The sequence below is a fragment of the Vipera ursinii genome, assembly GCF_947247035.1.
Source record: "Vipera ursinii genome assembly, chromosome: 1".
In the NCBI taxonomy this organism is placed as follows: Eukaryota; Metazoa; Chordata; class Lepidosauria; order Squamata; family Viperidae; genus Vipera; species Vipera ursinii.
In genome coordinates, this window is record NC_139512.1 from 172,808,272 (window position 1) to 172,823,227 (window position 14,956).

The following is a 14,956-nucleotide window of genomic DNA, read 5'->3' on the forward strand; positions in this document are numbered from 1 at the left end:
AGACTGAAATATGGCTAGGCTCTATAAGCAATGTGTTATTTTCCTATACCGAAAGATTAAACTATCTGTGCTTTTCAAGAGGCTTAAAAAAAAGAACTTCCTCAACTTCTTGTGTTTGCAGTTTATTTTTTATTGTCTATTCCCAAGATGCTAAATCCAATCATGATGACTGATTCATGAAACAACTTCCCCCATTAGAGAGATTTTTTTCCTCTATCCACTCTGCTCTGGAGATGAGGACCCAGATTGTTGGGGGCAATAAGCTGACTTTGTAATAATGCCGCTGGGGGGGGGGGCGAAAGCCCTAATAATAAGCAGGCATATACATAGAATGAAGGCTATTGCTAAGCACATTGATTTGTGCTTTAAATTGTAAGCCGCCCTGAGTCTTTGGAGAAGGGCGGGATATAAATGGGATTTAAAATATAAAAAAATAAAGCAGACATGTCAAACTTGTGATGTCACGTGACATCATGCAACATATTGCAGCTTTTTCCCCATTGTCGGCAATGGGGTGGGTACGGTCTCCTGGTGACGTGCCTGGCCCACGGGCCGGCAGTTTGGCACCCCTGCTCTAAAGCAATTTGAAAAGGAGGAACATGTGCATAGATTCAGGGGAACAGAAGAAAGATGCAATACAACACTGGCAATTTGTTTTGGTATAAATATTATCTTGTATTGGATTGTTGTCAAATGAGTACTATTTTATAAAGTATTTTTCTATCTGCGTTAGCAAATTATCTGTCCTGCATACACTCACAGATTTCCCTTGAAACTGTCAAAAAGACCCATACATACTGATTGGGGGGAGGTGATTTAAAATCTTTGCACATCTAAGGTAACGCACATTTAAAGACAGCTTAATCAAAGCTTATCATCCAACTCTACTATGAAAATGACTGCAGAGATTCCATAGTACAATTGCTTATTAAATAAGCTGTTTCTGTAAGCAAAGAAATAATTGTGAAATACCACATGTGCAGGACCGACAAGTGTCTTCATATCACAACAAAGTAAGTGAAGCAAAATCAACCATGGAACACAAAAAGATACCTCAGCTATTTATATTGCTGTTCTTACTACACTGTAGTTCAGACATGTCAAACACAAGGCCCGGGGGCCGGATCCGGCCCACGAAGTGCTTTCATGTGGCCTGCGAAACCATCCTGGAAACAGTGAGGGAACGGCCCCCACTGCCTTGGCCCTGGCCCAGAGACCCTCCTTCTGCCAGAGACCCTCAGATCTGTCCCACTCCTGCCCAGGCCCCCATAGGCACCCTTGATGCCAACGATGTAGAGCTGGCCACGCCCACCCACTAGGCCATATACACTCTAGCCATGCCCACCCAGTAGACCCTGCCCACCCTGGCCATACCCACCCGGCCCCCTGAGGGCAACCGCAATGCTGATGCGGCCCTCAGTGAAATTGAGTTTGACACCCCTGCTGTAGTTGCTGGAAACACAATACAGTAGCAAGACACAAGTTGAAAAACAGATAAGTGTTACAAGATTGACACAGGAATCTGTCTGAAAGTCAAACTTAGAAACACGTTCTCTTTTATTGGTGCCTTTGAGTGAGTGATGACTCCTGGTGACTGTCTAGATGTAATGGAATGTGTAGGTGACCTTGGGAACCAGAGAAAGAGATGTTACCTACATAACAATCAGACATGAGAGGAAGGAGGCTGCAGTGGCTTAACTCTCAGAGAAAGAAACTTAGGTAGGATCCACCCTAATGGATCAAGCAGTTAACACTGGCAGAGAGAACTTTGCATTTTCCAAACTTGCAAGATTGATGTCACCCCCTCCCAGATAAACTGGACAGGAAACATGACTGGATGAATTAATTCTATTTTATTGTGAGGCTACATTAACAGAATCTTATAATTCTTAAAGTAGAAACCTTCTGCCACCATTTTTAACTGCTGACACCAAACTGGCTGTCAGAAGTACACTAGTTCTCTGTATTACTGCTTTGACCCCTCTGATCTACTATTTGTCAGCCCATGCTCTTCTGATTTAACTTTGTGAGAGGATGCCATATATTTTAATGAAGATTTTGCTTAACAAATTGTAAATCTCAGAAAACTACACTAGAGACCTGCTGTGCACCCAGCCATAGCTATAAAAGGTTTACAATGCAAATGCTAACTTTAGCGAACTGTGTGAATTATTTTAGCTGAAAGCTTGGGAGTTCTCTTCTTGTTCTTGTCATCAACCCAATTAAGCTTGATATTTTAAACCATTCCAGTCCTGTTCAGTTTTGTGTAATTCAAATACTCTAGCCTAACTGGTTTATGAACCTCTGCCTGATATCTTTTCCATCTAAAATAAGGTAGCATGAGTGCAATCTCCCAAAGGCTAAAATCTTAATAAGATGAAGCCCAAATCAGACACATAATTTGAAAGTATAGTCATAATTTGGGAGCATGTTTGTCAGGTAGGAAAACAAATGGTTCCCAATGAATAGTGTTGCCTATGCATAGCACTGATTCTTTCACAGCAATTTAACTATACTGCATTTATTTATAATCATATACTTAAGCAAACGGTAAAGAAGCTTAGGGATTACACTAAATGAACACAATCATATTATACACACGTGCTTGAGACCAAGCAATAGCATTTTGTTATGTAATGGAATACCTATTTTGAAGTACCATTGGAGAAAAGAAAAATCAATGGAGCTTCAAAGCTCTGTTCTTATCTGAACCATGATATTGCAGTCAGGAATCAGGGTGAATACTACGAGCAAGAGCACAAGCGAGAGCATACATGCCTAATTTTAAAATTCCCACTGGCCACCAGAAAAAGGGTGTAGTTTGGATATTTATGGTAGCTGGGAAGAGAAACAGGGTATTTTGGTTTGGACAAAATACACATTTACCCACGTTGGCTAACTGAAGCTCTGTTTCAAGTAAATTATAGGCACTATAATAATGTGCAGTGACATTAAACTGATAATGAAAGTATGTATGGTCAAGATCATGCTTTCTCCAGTTGCAACATACTGTTGTGGCCATCAAAAGAGTTGGAAAAGAAAAATGGAAGTCCCTGAATGCTAATTAATGCTGGAGAAAACTGATAGTAGCTCAGAACAAATAATTGCAATACTAAATGAAGTAAAACCAGACTAATTTGAAGAAGCATTAGAAGTCATAGAGGTTATCTAATCCAAGTATCCACTCAGTGCAGGATCTGCTAGTTCATCAATGACAGATAACCATCCAGATCTGTTTCAAGACCTTTAATGAAAGACAACCACATCAGGTAGTTGACTTCCACTGGCTGACAGCCTAACTCCTCCCAATGCCTAGCTTGAACTTGCTTCCTTATAGTTTTATCCTACTGCTTTTGGTCATTCCTCTGGGGTAATAGAGAGTAGGTCCACTCTTACTTTGTGTGTGTGTTAACCCTTCAGATACTGGAGACTAGAATCACAGACTGTCTCTAGGCTAAACTGCCGGCATCAACTTCCCTCCGCCCTGTGCGTTCCCACAGAGAGGGCCTCCTCAGGGTGCCACCGGTCAGAGAATGTAGATTGGTGGCCCCCAGGGGGAGATCTTTCTCTGTGGGCGCCCCAGAATTATGGAACCAGCTACCAGTTGAGCTCCGGACGGCGCCCGATCTCCGCTCCTTCCGCCGCGACCTAAAAACATACTTGTTCGAACAAGCCGGCCTGGCCTGAGGGGGGAATTGGGGGGGTTTATTATTATTTTATTGGGGTTATTTATTATGTATTAATTGTTCTTTTAACGGGCATGTATTTAATTACTTTTAACTTTTGTAATTTTGTATTTTATTCTTGCCCTGTACACCGCCCTGAGTCCTTCGGGAGAAGGGCGGTATAGAAATATTAATAAATTAAATTAAAATTAAACACAGCCAGATCCTTCAACTGTACGTCATAGGATTTGATTTCCAGTACCTCTGGAGCCTTCCTCTGCACTTGCTCCAGTAGTCACTTTTGTTATTTTTGAATTGTAGTACACAGAACTGGACTTAGTACTCCAAAAGGAGTCTGACTAGGACAGAGTGAAGTGCAATAATAATTTCTCATGACTTGGATGACATGCCCCTAATGTTCTCCAAGATAGCATTTGCTTTTTTAGCAACTGCATCACATAGCTGGCTTATATTAACACCGATTCCTGTCCCATGTATTACTTACAAGCCAGATCACCCCCATCCTATACTTGTGCCCTACAGTTCTCCTACTGTATGCCTGTATGTACTGTACATATGACAGAATTATGTATGCCTCCCTATTAAATTCAACCCTATTTGGCCCACTGCTTCACTCTTTTTAGATCTTTCTGAATCTTCTCTTTTTCATCAAAATCATTAGCCAAACATCCTAACTTTGTACTCTCAGCACTTGTTAAACATCTCTCAAATTCATCTCTCTATATAATTGAAAAGAAAAAGTTGAACAGCAAAGGGATAGGCTCAACTTTTACCAAGTTACAGTCATACTTAAAAGTTTGTAAACCCTTTCGAATGTTCAATAGTTCTACATAAATATGATCTAAAATGGACAAGTCCTATACAAGTCTATACAAGTCCTAAAACTAGATAAAGAGAACTTGATTTTAAAAATGAGTTAAAACATTACACTGATTCATTTATTTACTGAGGAAAACGATCCAAAGCTACATATTACAGTCAAATTTCAATCAATGGGATGATAATCAGGTATGGGTGTGGGAGGTCTTGTCTTATTTAAAAAATAGAATGCTGGATATTCACTATCAAAGTCTGATCTTTACAACACAAGTATGTAGAAGTGTGCCATAGTTCAAACAAAAGAGATTTCTGAGAATCTCAAAAAGGCAGTTGATGCCTACACAAGGTTACAAAATTATTCCCAAAGAATTTGGACTCCACCAGTCCAATGGCAGACAAATTGTATATAAAAGAAGGCAATTCAGCACCATGGATACCTTCCCTAGTAGTAACTGACTAATCAAGATCACACAAAGACCAAACTGTGTAATACTCTCGGAGATTTCAAAGAACTCTAAGGTAACATCTAAAGAAGTAAAGGCACTCTTATGAAAGTCAGTTTTCATGACAGCACCATCAGGAGAATACTGAACAACAATGGTGTGCATGGCAGGGTTGCAAGGAGAAATCCACTACTCTCTAAAATGAATATTTTGCTAAATATTTCACAGTTTGCAAAACTGTCTGGATTAGTCAGAAGACTATTGGAAGAAAGGTCAATGAATGGGTGAGAGCAAAATAGAACTTTTGAGCTTGAATGATGAGCTTTATGTTTCGTGAAAGGCAAACACCATATTCCAACATATCTCATCTGTGAAACATGGTGGTGGCAATATCATGATTTGGGTCTGTTTTGTAGTCTCTAGACCTAGGATGGCTTTGCAATCATTGATGCAACTATGAATTCTGAATCAGACTAGCAGAATCTACAAGAAAATGTCAGGGTATCTGATCATGAACTGAAGCTCAAGGGAAAGTGAGTTATGCAGCAAGACAATGACCCAAACACACAAATCATATGACTAAAGAATGGTTAAAGCAGAAGAAAATTAAACTTTTGGAATAGCTAAGTTAAAAGTCCTCATTTTAGTCCTAGAAAAATGTTACGGAAGGACCTGAAGCAAGGTTCATGCAAGGAAGTCCACCCACATTTCTTGAGCTGAAATTCTTATGTGGGAAAGATTGGGCTGACCTTCCTCCAAGCTGATGTGCAGGATTGTTGAAGAGTTGTCATAGACATTTACTTCCAGTTATTGCTGTCAAAACAGGGGCACACCAGCAAAGGTTCATGTATCTTTGTTACACATCAGTATGTAGTTTTGGATCATTTTCTTCAATGAATAAACGAAAGAGTATAATGTTTTCAACTCATTTATTTATTTGCACTCTCTTTATTTGGTTGTAGGATTTGTGTGAAGAATGAATCATGCTTTAGGTCATATTTATGCAGAAATTTTGAAAATTCAAAAGGGTTCACAAATTTACAAGCATCAGTACGCAAAGGGGGGGAAAAACCATGAAGCATTGCTAAAGATTTAACATGCTTTTCTTACTTCCTGCCGCCTCTCTGTGGAATGGCATTCCCCTGAAGATAAGATCAGCTTCAGCTTTTGTTCTTTCAGAAAGGCTTCAAGGTCTGATAAGTTGTCATGACCCACAGAAGTGTTTCTACCTGTATTTGGATTGTTCCTTGGGGCTTGGCCTTCTTTCTTTATGGTAATATTTTGTTATTTATATTATAGTTGATTACTGTTAGACCTAGCCCAAGAATGACATGAAACAATCCAGCCAACATTCAGTTGTTTATTTGCATACACCATATAGACACAATCTTGCCAGACTAAACCTATACTACCCTAACCTAACATATATACTCTAAGACAGACATGTCAAACACAAGGCCTGGGGGCCGGATCCGGCCCGCAAAGTGGTTTCATGCAGCCCGCGAAGCCATCCTGGAAACAGTGAGGGAACGGTCCCCACTGCCTTGGCCCTGGCCCAGAGACCCTCCTTCTGCCAGAGACCCTCAGATCTGTCCCACTCCTGACCAGGCCCCCATAGGCACCCTTGATGCCAATGATGTAGAGCTGGCCATGCCCACCCAGTAGGCCATACGCACTTTAGCCACACCCACCCAGGCCACACCCACCCGGCCCCTTGAGGGCAACCGCAATGCTGATGTGGCCCTCAATGAAATTGAGTTTGACACCCCTGTTCTAAGAGATTCTAGGGAGTGATTATCCTAAATTTCTTCCTCGTCCCATGATCCAAGTCTGGACTATGCCATCTCTTGTCTCACCTCCCTCTTCCTTGGAATGTGCTCCCTCCCTCCCGGGAAACTGGTGCTTCACTGTAGTCCATCACAGCAGATACATTCATAGACACATTCCATCACAATTACTGCATTTAGGTTTATAAGTCACAAACTCTGAGTCACTCGGAATGGAATGGAAAATAAGCCTGATAAACAAAATAAATAATATCACCTTCTAGTGACACCATGTACAAGAACTTTTATAGCTCATCAAATTAAATTTTAATCATTTAAAATTACAACTGTTCTTAAGGCTAAACTTAAATCTGAATAAAAATAATGTATAAGGATAAATTGAATCAGGTTGTAGACACAGCACTGCCAGGAACCACTGTAACATCTCTTTTGTAGAAATTAAGCACTCCATTGGGAATAAATGTATGATCTTTCATAATTGTTTCGTAATTATTATTATCAGGTATGAGCGTTTTTGTTGTTATTTTAAGTTATGTTTCCATTTTATTGCATTTGTTGTGTTTCATTGACTATGTCAGTGTTGCTTTTGTACAGCACTTAGAGACCTTCAGATTAATGCATTTTTTAAAATTTCATTTATAGTGTTATAAGTATGTATATATGCTTCAATATTTGGATTAAGACAAACCAATATGTTTATTTTGAAAGTTGCTTCTTTATATCTGTTACCTTGCCCTGATGATCGTGCTTCATTTCCCAACCGCGTGGCAATTCTAGCTGTTTGTTGGCAAACATGTTCAAAAAGCCAACTAAATCACGATTATGCTGGTAGCGCTCAAAATGATGGGTATCTCGTCGAACTTTGGTGATCATGTGCTTCAGACATGTGTTATTTGTAAACATTCTGTAGGCACTCTGGTGGAAGGAGAATAAATCAAGAGTTATTTTCGGATTCTCGGACTAACATATTAATGGCTTCATAAGTTTGAAAAATGTTTAGTACAAGCCAAGGGAATTTGCCATCCCTAACATAAACTCCAATTCCCTCAAATTTATCTGCTCGCTATACTCCTGATGATGTACAGTGTTAGCAGTAGAGTGAGAGAACCAGTTTTCAGAGCTGAATTAAATCTTTGCATTGGTTAAATGCTTCACCAATGGAAAGTTAAAAGCTTTAAGCTCCTCATTTAGTCTAAGTCATCCAATAAGATGATAAGTTTGGAAGTTATTTTTTCTTAATTTACACTGAAAACAATTCCTATGGATGCTTCTGAAGTTAAGCATATCATGTTGTGCAAATCCATTTGATTCAAGTCTATACACTTTCCCCAAAAAACTAATTTTCTATTTTATTCCATTCCCCACTCCCAAACCTGGATCAGTCAGTCAAATTTAAAAAGTAAAAAGGCAAGAAGGAGTATATATCAAGTCCCTAGAGACATACCAAAACTCAGTGTGTCACACTGAGGATTTCAGTTCTCATAACAGAATTAGTATTTGCATTTCTCATACTACACCTACAGACCATCAACAAACCATTGATAATTCTTTCAGCTGCTTGCCAGATACAGCCACTATGATCATTCTGTCAGGATAGTTTCCTAAGCAAAAGGCAGCCACAGAAAAAGCCCTGATCCATATTCCTACGACTCTGTCAACCCAAACATTTCAACAAAGCATGGGTTTTTATTTTGTAAACCATCCCAGGTGGCCTTTAAGAGCCAAAGGTGCTGTGTAATTTTTAAAATTAATCATGTTTATGTGCACTTGTCCGCACACACACGCACACACACTCATTTTGTTGGAGGTCCAACTTGCCATTTTTATAATATTCAAAAAATGTGGTACTGAAAATACAAATATATATCCCACTCCTCCAGGGTCTATACCCAAGCTTGATTTGTGGGTGCTACTCACAGGGTTTGAATGCAGCACGGTGAAGAATTCTGGGCTGATGAGGAATTTTACTGGGGGTGATTGCAGCAGCAGAGTAAGCCTGGATCTGGAGGTAGAATGAGGCAGCATGTTGTCCCTTCGGTAATCTAATACAAACATGCAATCAGAGTCATTGAGTCGGACAAGGATTTCAGTGCCATCAAGGAGAATAAATAAAAAACCAACTATTTTTATCTTTACATGTGCCATGGAATACTTATTTCTCCTTAGTGTTAAACACCACTACAAAATGGAGTTGTAAACACTTTTTGGAATTAAAGTGAATAAATGAATAAAGAATGCTGTTAGATCATTATCCCAAGTCTGTAAGGAAAAACAATTGATAGTCACAATGATTCTTTCACTTTCTTTCACCTTCCTTACACTTCAAATCTCTACTTTTAACATCTGAATTATGTCTAAATTATTGCCCATTATTTTTTGAATAATCCATCCATTGGCACCTTGTTGGAGTGCCGCTGAGTTTAGTTTTAAAATAGGGGAAATTTAGAGATAGTGAAAGAAAAGGAGACTGGATCCTGATCATGGAAGAAACAAAAATATTTTCTAAGTATCACAGGAAAATCTAAGAGAACATGATAGAAAACAAGAGTTTTTGCTTCAGTCAGGAAGCCAATATAGGTGATTGCAAAACTGATTTATTCTTTAACCAGCAGCAGCTTACAACCAAAAGATAGATATTGGAAGTCCCAAGAAACCTAAATGAGATAGTGAATGGATCAAAGGAGGTGTGATTTCGTTTGGTCTTTGACTATAAATCCATTAAACCAAAAGTGTGTGATTACAGACCTATGAGCAGCAGAATACCACATGACCAGTTTCCACTGAAGAAAGAATGAAATGCAGAGGCTACATCCAAGCAACTTGTACTCATCCTCCCCCGCCCACTGTGTACCTTTCTCTCACGCTGCTTAGATAGTGCCCCAAACGGAAGAAATGGGTAAATAGGGCCCACTGGGAGATACCATTCAGAATTTCACCTAGATTTCTATAAGGGAGGGGGAATCCTGCTGTGTTAAATTCATTTTTCAATGGCAACAGATCTTATATTTTATATCCTATCTCAAATATAGTTGAGCTCCAATCTCAAATGAAACCCAAGCAGTTTAAACTGAAATTGTCTTTCTCACCAGCAGGTGGGCTGTGGAAGTCAGCATCTTCTCCAGCTCCATCAAGAGCAGCTGAGTGCTCCTCTGGCCTGTCGTTAGTCATTGTTCGGCGAATACTCTGATACCTAAAGTTTCAAGATTGACAATACACACACACACACAAACAATACATGCAATGAAGTGTTCTCTTGTAGTACAACTAAAAAGCTATTTGTTTAATAAAAAGTTAAACCACAGCCAGTCTACTTCAAGAAGTTCTTGCTCTTCCACATCTTAAACTATTTCAAGCATGACATTATAAGACATTTATTAACTAAGAATTGGTGCCCATGCTTGTTGTTTTTTTTCTTTCACAATACATTTTCTATCTGTTCTAAATCTCAGGGAAGACATTGCCTTCTTACTGATTTTTGTTCTAAGTAAAATGCTGCAAAAACATGATTATACCTAGAAAATGGAACTGGGGTTTTTGGTTTGTTTGTTTCCTTACAATAATCACTCTCATAATTTTAAATGTGCATTTTTTTCCAAACACTAGCATTTGGAACCAATAATGGAAAATAATATAGCTAGCCAAACCTATAAGGAATATGACTAATATTTATTACTTTTGATAGTCATTGTGAAAGTTGCAATTCTGAACAGTGAGCAGTTATTTACTTTCCACACTTCCATCTGCCTTATGTATTGTTCCTCAATCTATACAAGTGTTCCTTATGACAATTCATTCAGCAACTGTTTAAAATTCTGGAAACATTTCACATTCATAGGTGCCAAACCATATTATAATAACTAAAATAATATTTTTAATACTATAATGTTTATTAAATTCTCCATCAGTCCCATATGGACATTTGCACTGAATTATGTCTGCACATAATTATGTATGCTTTTTTCCATAAAATATGAAATTGTTTCTTAGCTCATACTGATATTCAGTATGATGCAAGCTACGAAGAATAAGGTAAATATTTCTACATTTGTTTAATTCAAGGGAATTGTGTAATTTGCAGTGATGAAGTTTTGCCCTTGATCAGATGACGTTTTACACTGTGTTTCATTTGTACTGCAGATAAAACAAAAACTATCTGAAAATTTCTCACCGACGATTCAATTGCTCCATCTGCTGTATAGAGTTGGAACGTTGAAGGATTTGCTGGGCTGGTGGACCTGTGGGCCTCTGCCATGTTGTGGTTCTGTTAACATGGTCCACATAGAATATTCTCCCATGACTGTCAATCCGAGCTTCCCAATCTAAGATAAGAAACATATCACAATTAAGGATTTTAACAACTTAAAGCAATGTTTTCTATCTGACAGTAAGATCCTACGTTGTGTATCTATTCATTCAATTATTTTAAGCATATACACTGACAGTTCTGCATATCATGGCCATAGAGAGAGAATGCACATGTATGCACACACACGTGTGATGCATATACAGAATGGAGACAGACCAACAAAACACAAAATGAGAGGCTTCCTTTTCAGTATTTTGGGCTCATAGGAATATTTATTTAATGTAGATCTCCTGCTCCTTAGCACACAGGTTAGGATTATTAATTGCAGAGGAGTTGTGAAATACACATCATGTGTGTAGAATTCCTGGATTTAATCCCTGGCATCTGAACTTGAAAGGAACTATCTGAAAGTTTGAAGACTGTGAGTCTGACAGAATAGATAACCATGACTTAGACAGGAACCTGGTTTATGCCACAACAGACTATTTCTCTTCTCAGGTGGTCCTCAGTAATTGGAATCGGAACCTACATCACTAAGCAGTCATCACATCATAAAGTGTGATGTCATGTGACTATGCTGCTTAGCAACGGTAGTTCTGGTAGTCCCCAATTACAATGATTAAACAAGGGCCTCCTGTGACTGTGAATTCCAACTTCTGACTGGCTTTTCCCTGGACTTGCTTCTGGAAGTCTGCAGAAAAATTTGCAAATTGTGGTCATGTCATCGCAGGACACTGGTTGGTTGCTAAGTGCCTGGATTGCAATCACATGTCTGCAGGCAGCACTGCACTGTCTGGAAATTCTAGGACTGGTCATAATCACCATTCATTCAGCAAGTTAACAAATTCAAATAGTCGCTGAATGAGTGGTCTTTCAATGAGGACCACATGTGATATAATTCCATTCCCAGTAGAAGGGCCTCACAGCAGCACCATCTCTAGGGAGAAAAAAAAGAAAAAGATGAAGCACACAATCTGTTCTTTTAAACAGGGATCTGATTCCTGCTACTTCAAATTCTTCAGGGTATGCTTTACTATGAAAAAAACAAGTACTCCTTCACGTAGTCTGTATTCTTTATACTTTTAATTAAAACAGGAAAAGTTCCTCACTTGGTGGCAAAGCTTCATCCACTCTCTGATAACGACTAACATCATGACGAACTGAGGGAAGAGATCTCAGAGGCTGAGGACCATCAGGCTGAGCACCTAAAATCCAAAAGAAATCCTATGTAAACATTCCATCAAAACATGTACAATATTTACTATTTGTAACACAAGATTCTGAGCAGTTCACAAAGGTAAAAACAACGGAGTAATAATTTTAAAGAACACAAAAGCAGGCATACTGGAAGGAGGCAAACAAAAACTAATTAGGTGATTCACATTTAGAAATGGGATCCTATGATGTCCTAGCCCAGCTGCTGAGGAAACAGCTTGGTTTTACAGCTCTTTTAATGGACATGAGAATGTGGACAAAGAAGATGAAAAAAGCAGTGATCAGTAGAAAGGAGAAGTCAAAAGAAGTCAGAGAATGTCACTGGTAACTCTTGTGATGATCTTTCTGTCATTAAGCACCCAAGAAGAGTTTTACTAATACATCTCTGAATAGAAACAACTTACATCCTATGTCTTATTCTTTTTAATTGTGGATAATTAAATGGTCCTTTGAATAAATGAGAGAAGAAAATAATAAGTGTCCTTCAATATGTCCACCCTGTTCTAATCTCAACCCCGATCCCAACCCCACTCTAAACCCCAACCCCAACCCTATTTTTCCCCCCTAATCCTATAAAATCCAATAATTTTTTTTTTAAAAAATGGTGTTACGTTGCCAAGAAAAGAATGTATAATGTCGGTATAAGAACTCAAGGTCATCATTTGGGGAGAGGGGCGACAAGACTTAAATTTTTACTTATTTATCTCAGAATATGCTATGAAGAAATTATGGAACTTCTGACCAATCAGACTTGGTTCTTCCATAGCCTACATTCAACTTTTAAAGAAACAGAAGATGACTGATCAGAGAGGAGGTGAAAGTTCCTCCTAAGCCTGAGGTCTGGTGACTTCAAGATTTGATGGCAATATAATTCTCAGCTTTCCCAACCAACTTGTTTGAAAATCTGGGAATGGTAATACCAACCCTCCCTGGGGCACCAAGCAGGGGAAGGATATCTAGCCCAATCCCCTGACCAATTTAGCTTGCTTGCCTGCTTGCCTGCCTTCTTCACTGTAGTGTCTGAAGGACTAGACAACACTAAACAATGTAAACAAAAATCCTTCATGACATCCTAAATGATCTGCAGTAAAACCAAAGGTTGTTAGACTCATGCACTTTTGTAAGTAGATTCTTACAGTACTTGCATGGAGATTAAAAATAAACATAGACTGGGAAAATACTGATGTTGCTATACAATCCAGTATTTTATATTTGGACTATATTTTTCAAAATTAAAAATTAAACTAGCTTGCCAAGGTAAACGGAATCAATCGTGGAACGAAGACATGTAAGCTATCAATCATCTTACTGGCCTTCTTTTGTGCTGGTTACCTCCACTAGCTCCAGCCTCCTGTGAAGCAGCTCCATCACATGGTGCTGATGCCCCTCTAATATCTTCCTCTTGAGACTGGTTATGGGCAGCTGCAGCCTGCAGATTCTGCCTCCTCTGCCATATCTCTTCTGATTCATCGCCATCTGGCAGCCCATCCACTTCAAACAATTGACCTTCGTCTTGAGCGCTTGGTACGTTCACCGCAGGTAAAGAGGCCTGAGTGCACACAACTTCCTGAGTTTCTGGAAGAGGGTCACTGCCGGACGCCTCTGCTGCACAAGCACCCTCTTCTTCCTCCTGAGAAGAAAAGGCTGGAGTCTCAGGAAAGCGATTGCTTTCAAAGGAAGAGCAGCAAGTGTCAACAGAGGAGAGTTGGGTAGCTGTGCCTTCATTGCAAGAGCCATCAGCCCCTTCTATGTCACTTTCTCCCTCTGGCCTGGTGCTTGATTCACTAACACTCTCAGTATGAGCAGCATCACTTTGCTCGGTCTCTGATGAAATCTGAGAAGGTTCTGATCCTTGATCAATAGATTCAGCTTCCCTGATTTCCCTTTTGCTCCCAGAAACTAAGTCAGAAGTTCCAGGATCCGCACCAGAGATGGGTTGTTCTGCCTCCTGAGGTACAGAAATGGCATTGCTTGCTAAATCTTCCAAACAATTATCCTGAGAATTCTGAGGGGTTTCAGGTTCTTGTCCTGCTATCTCCAATTCAGCAGGCCCATTGGGTGTCTCCTCTTGACAACAGGAAGTTTGCAAAGGTATTTCTACATCTGGTGCTGTCACCATTTCTTCAGAGGGTTGGTTTTGTGTTACTTGCCTTGAGGAGCCATTTAAGAAAGCTGCTTCATCATTTCTACTAGTACCATTTAACATAATTAAACCACCACCATCATCATCCACTGATGACTGGAAACCCAAACTTTGATGGAATTCATGTTCCTCTTCATCAGAATCAATGTGAAGCATAGCATTAAGTCGTGTATCAGTGGGGAAGCTACTCCTCAATTTTGGGGACGCCCCAATAGTACGTTCATTACCAGCAGATATCCCACATCTAGGAAGATTACTTTGTTCTATTGCATCTAGGTAATCATTCAAGGAGTCCTGGCGGCCCCTGGGAACTGAGGACCTTGACGTTGTAGAGGCTGAATCCTCTTGATCTGTTTCCGAAGTTGTACTAGTCCTAAAGGAATGCTGCAAGATGGCATCTCCAGATGATTCTTCAAGAATTGGCCCATTTGAACAAAGTGGATGAGTATCATGATGCCCTGCAGGTACATCCTCATCATCAGAAGGGCTTCCTAAGTCCCCATTGACAGAGTTTATTCCAAGAAGGGTTCCTACAGTTTCTGGTGAAGCATCTACAA

The 14,956-nt window shown here is 39.5% G+C and overlaps 1 protein-coding gene across 1 annotated transcript in view; it reads right to left on the reverse strand.

Moving 5' to 3' along the window:
* Window positions 1-14,956, reverse strand: part of HECW2 (HECT, C2 and WW domain containing E3 ubiquitin protein ligase 2) — a gene marked incomplete at its 5' end in the record, with an annotated part of 121,296 nt that overhangs the window by 49,503 nt on the left and 56,837 nt on the right. Inside the window, 6 exons of the mRNA XM_083366498.1 lie at window positions 7,465-7,650; window positions 8,653-8,777; window positions 9,822-9,925; window positions 10,904-11,054; window positions 12,151-12,246; window positions 13,589-14,950. Coding sequence (XP_083222624.1) covers window positions 7,465-7,650; window positions 8,653-8,777; window positions 9,822-9,925; window positions 10,904-11,054; window positions 12,151-12,246; window positions 13,589-14,950 — 2,024 coding nt within the window. The remainder of the gene's footprint in view (window positions 1-7,464; window positions 7,651-8,652; window positions 8,778-9,821; window positions 9,926-10,903; window positions 11,055-12,150; window positions 12,247-13,588; window positions 14,951-14,956) is intronic.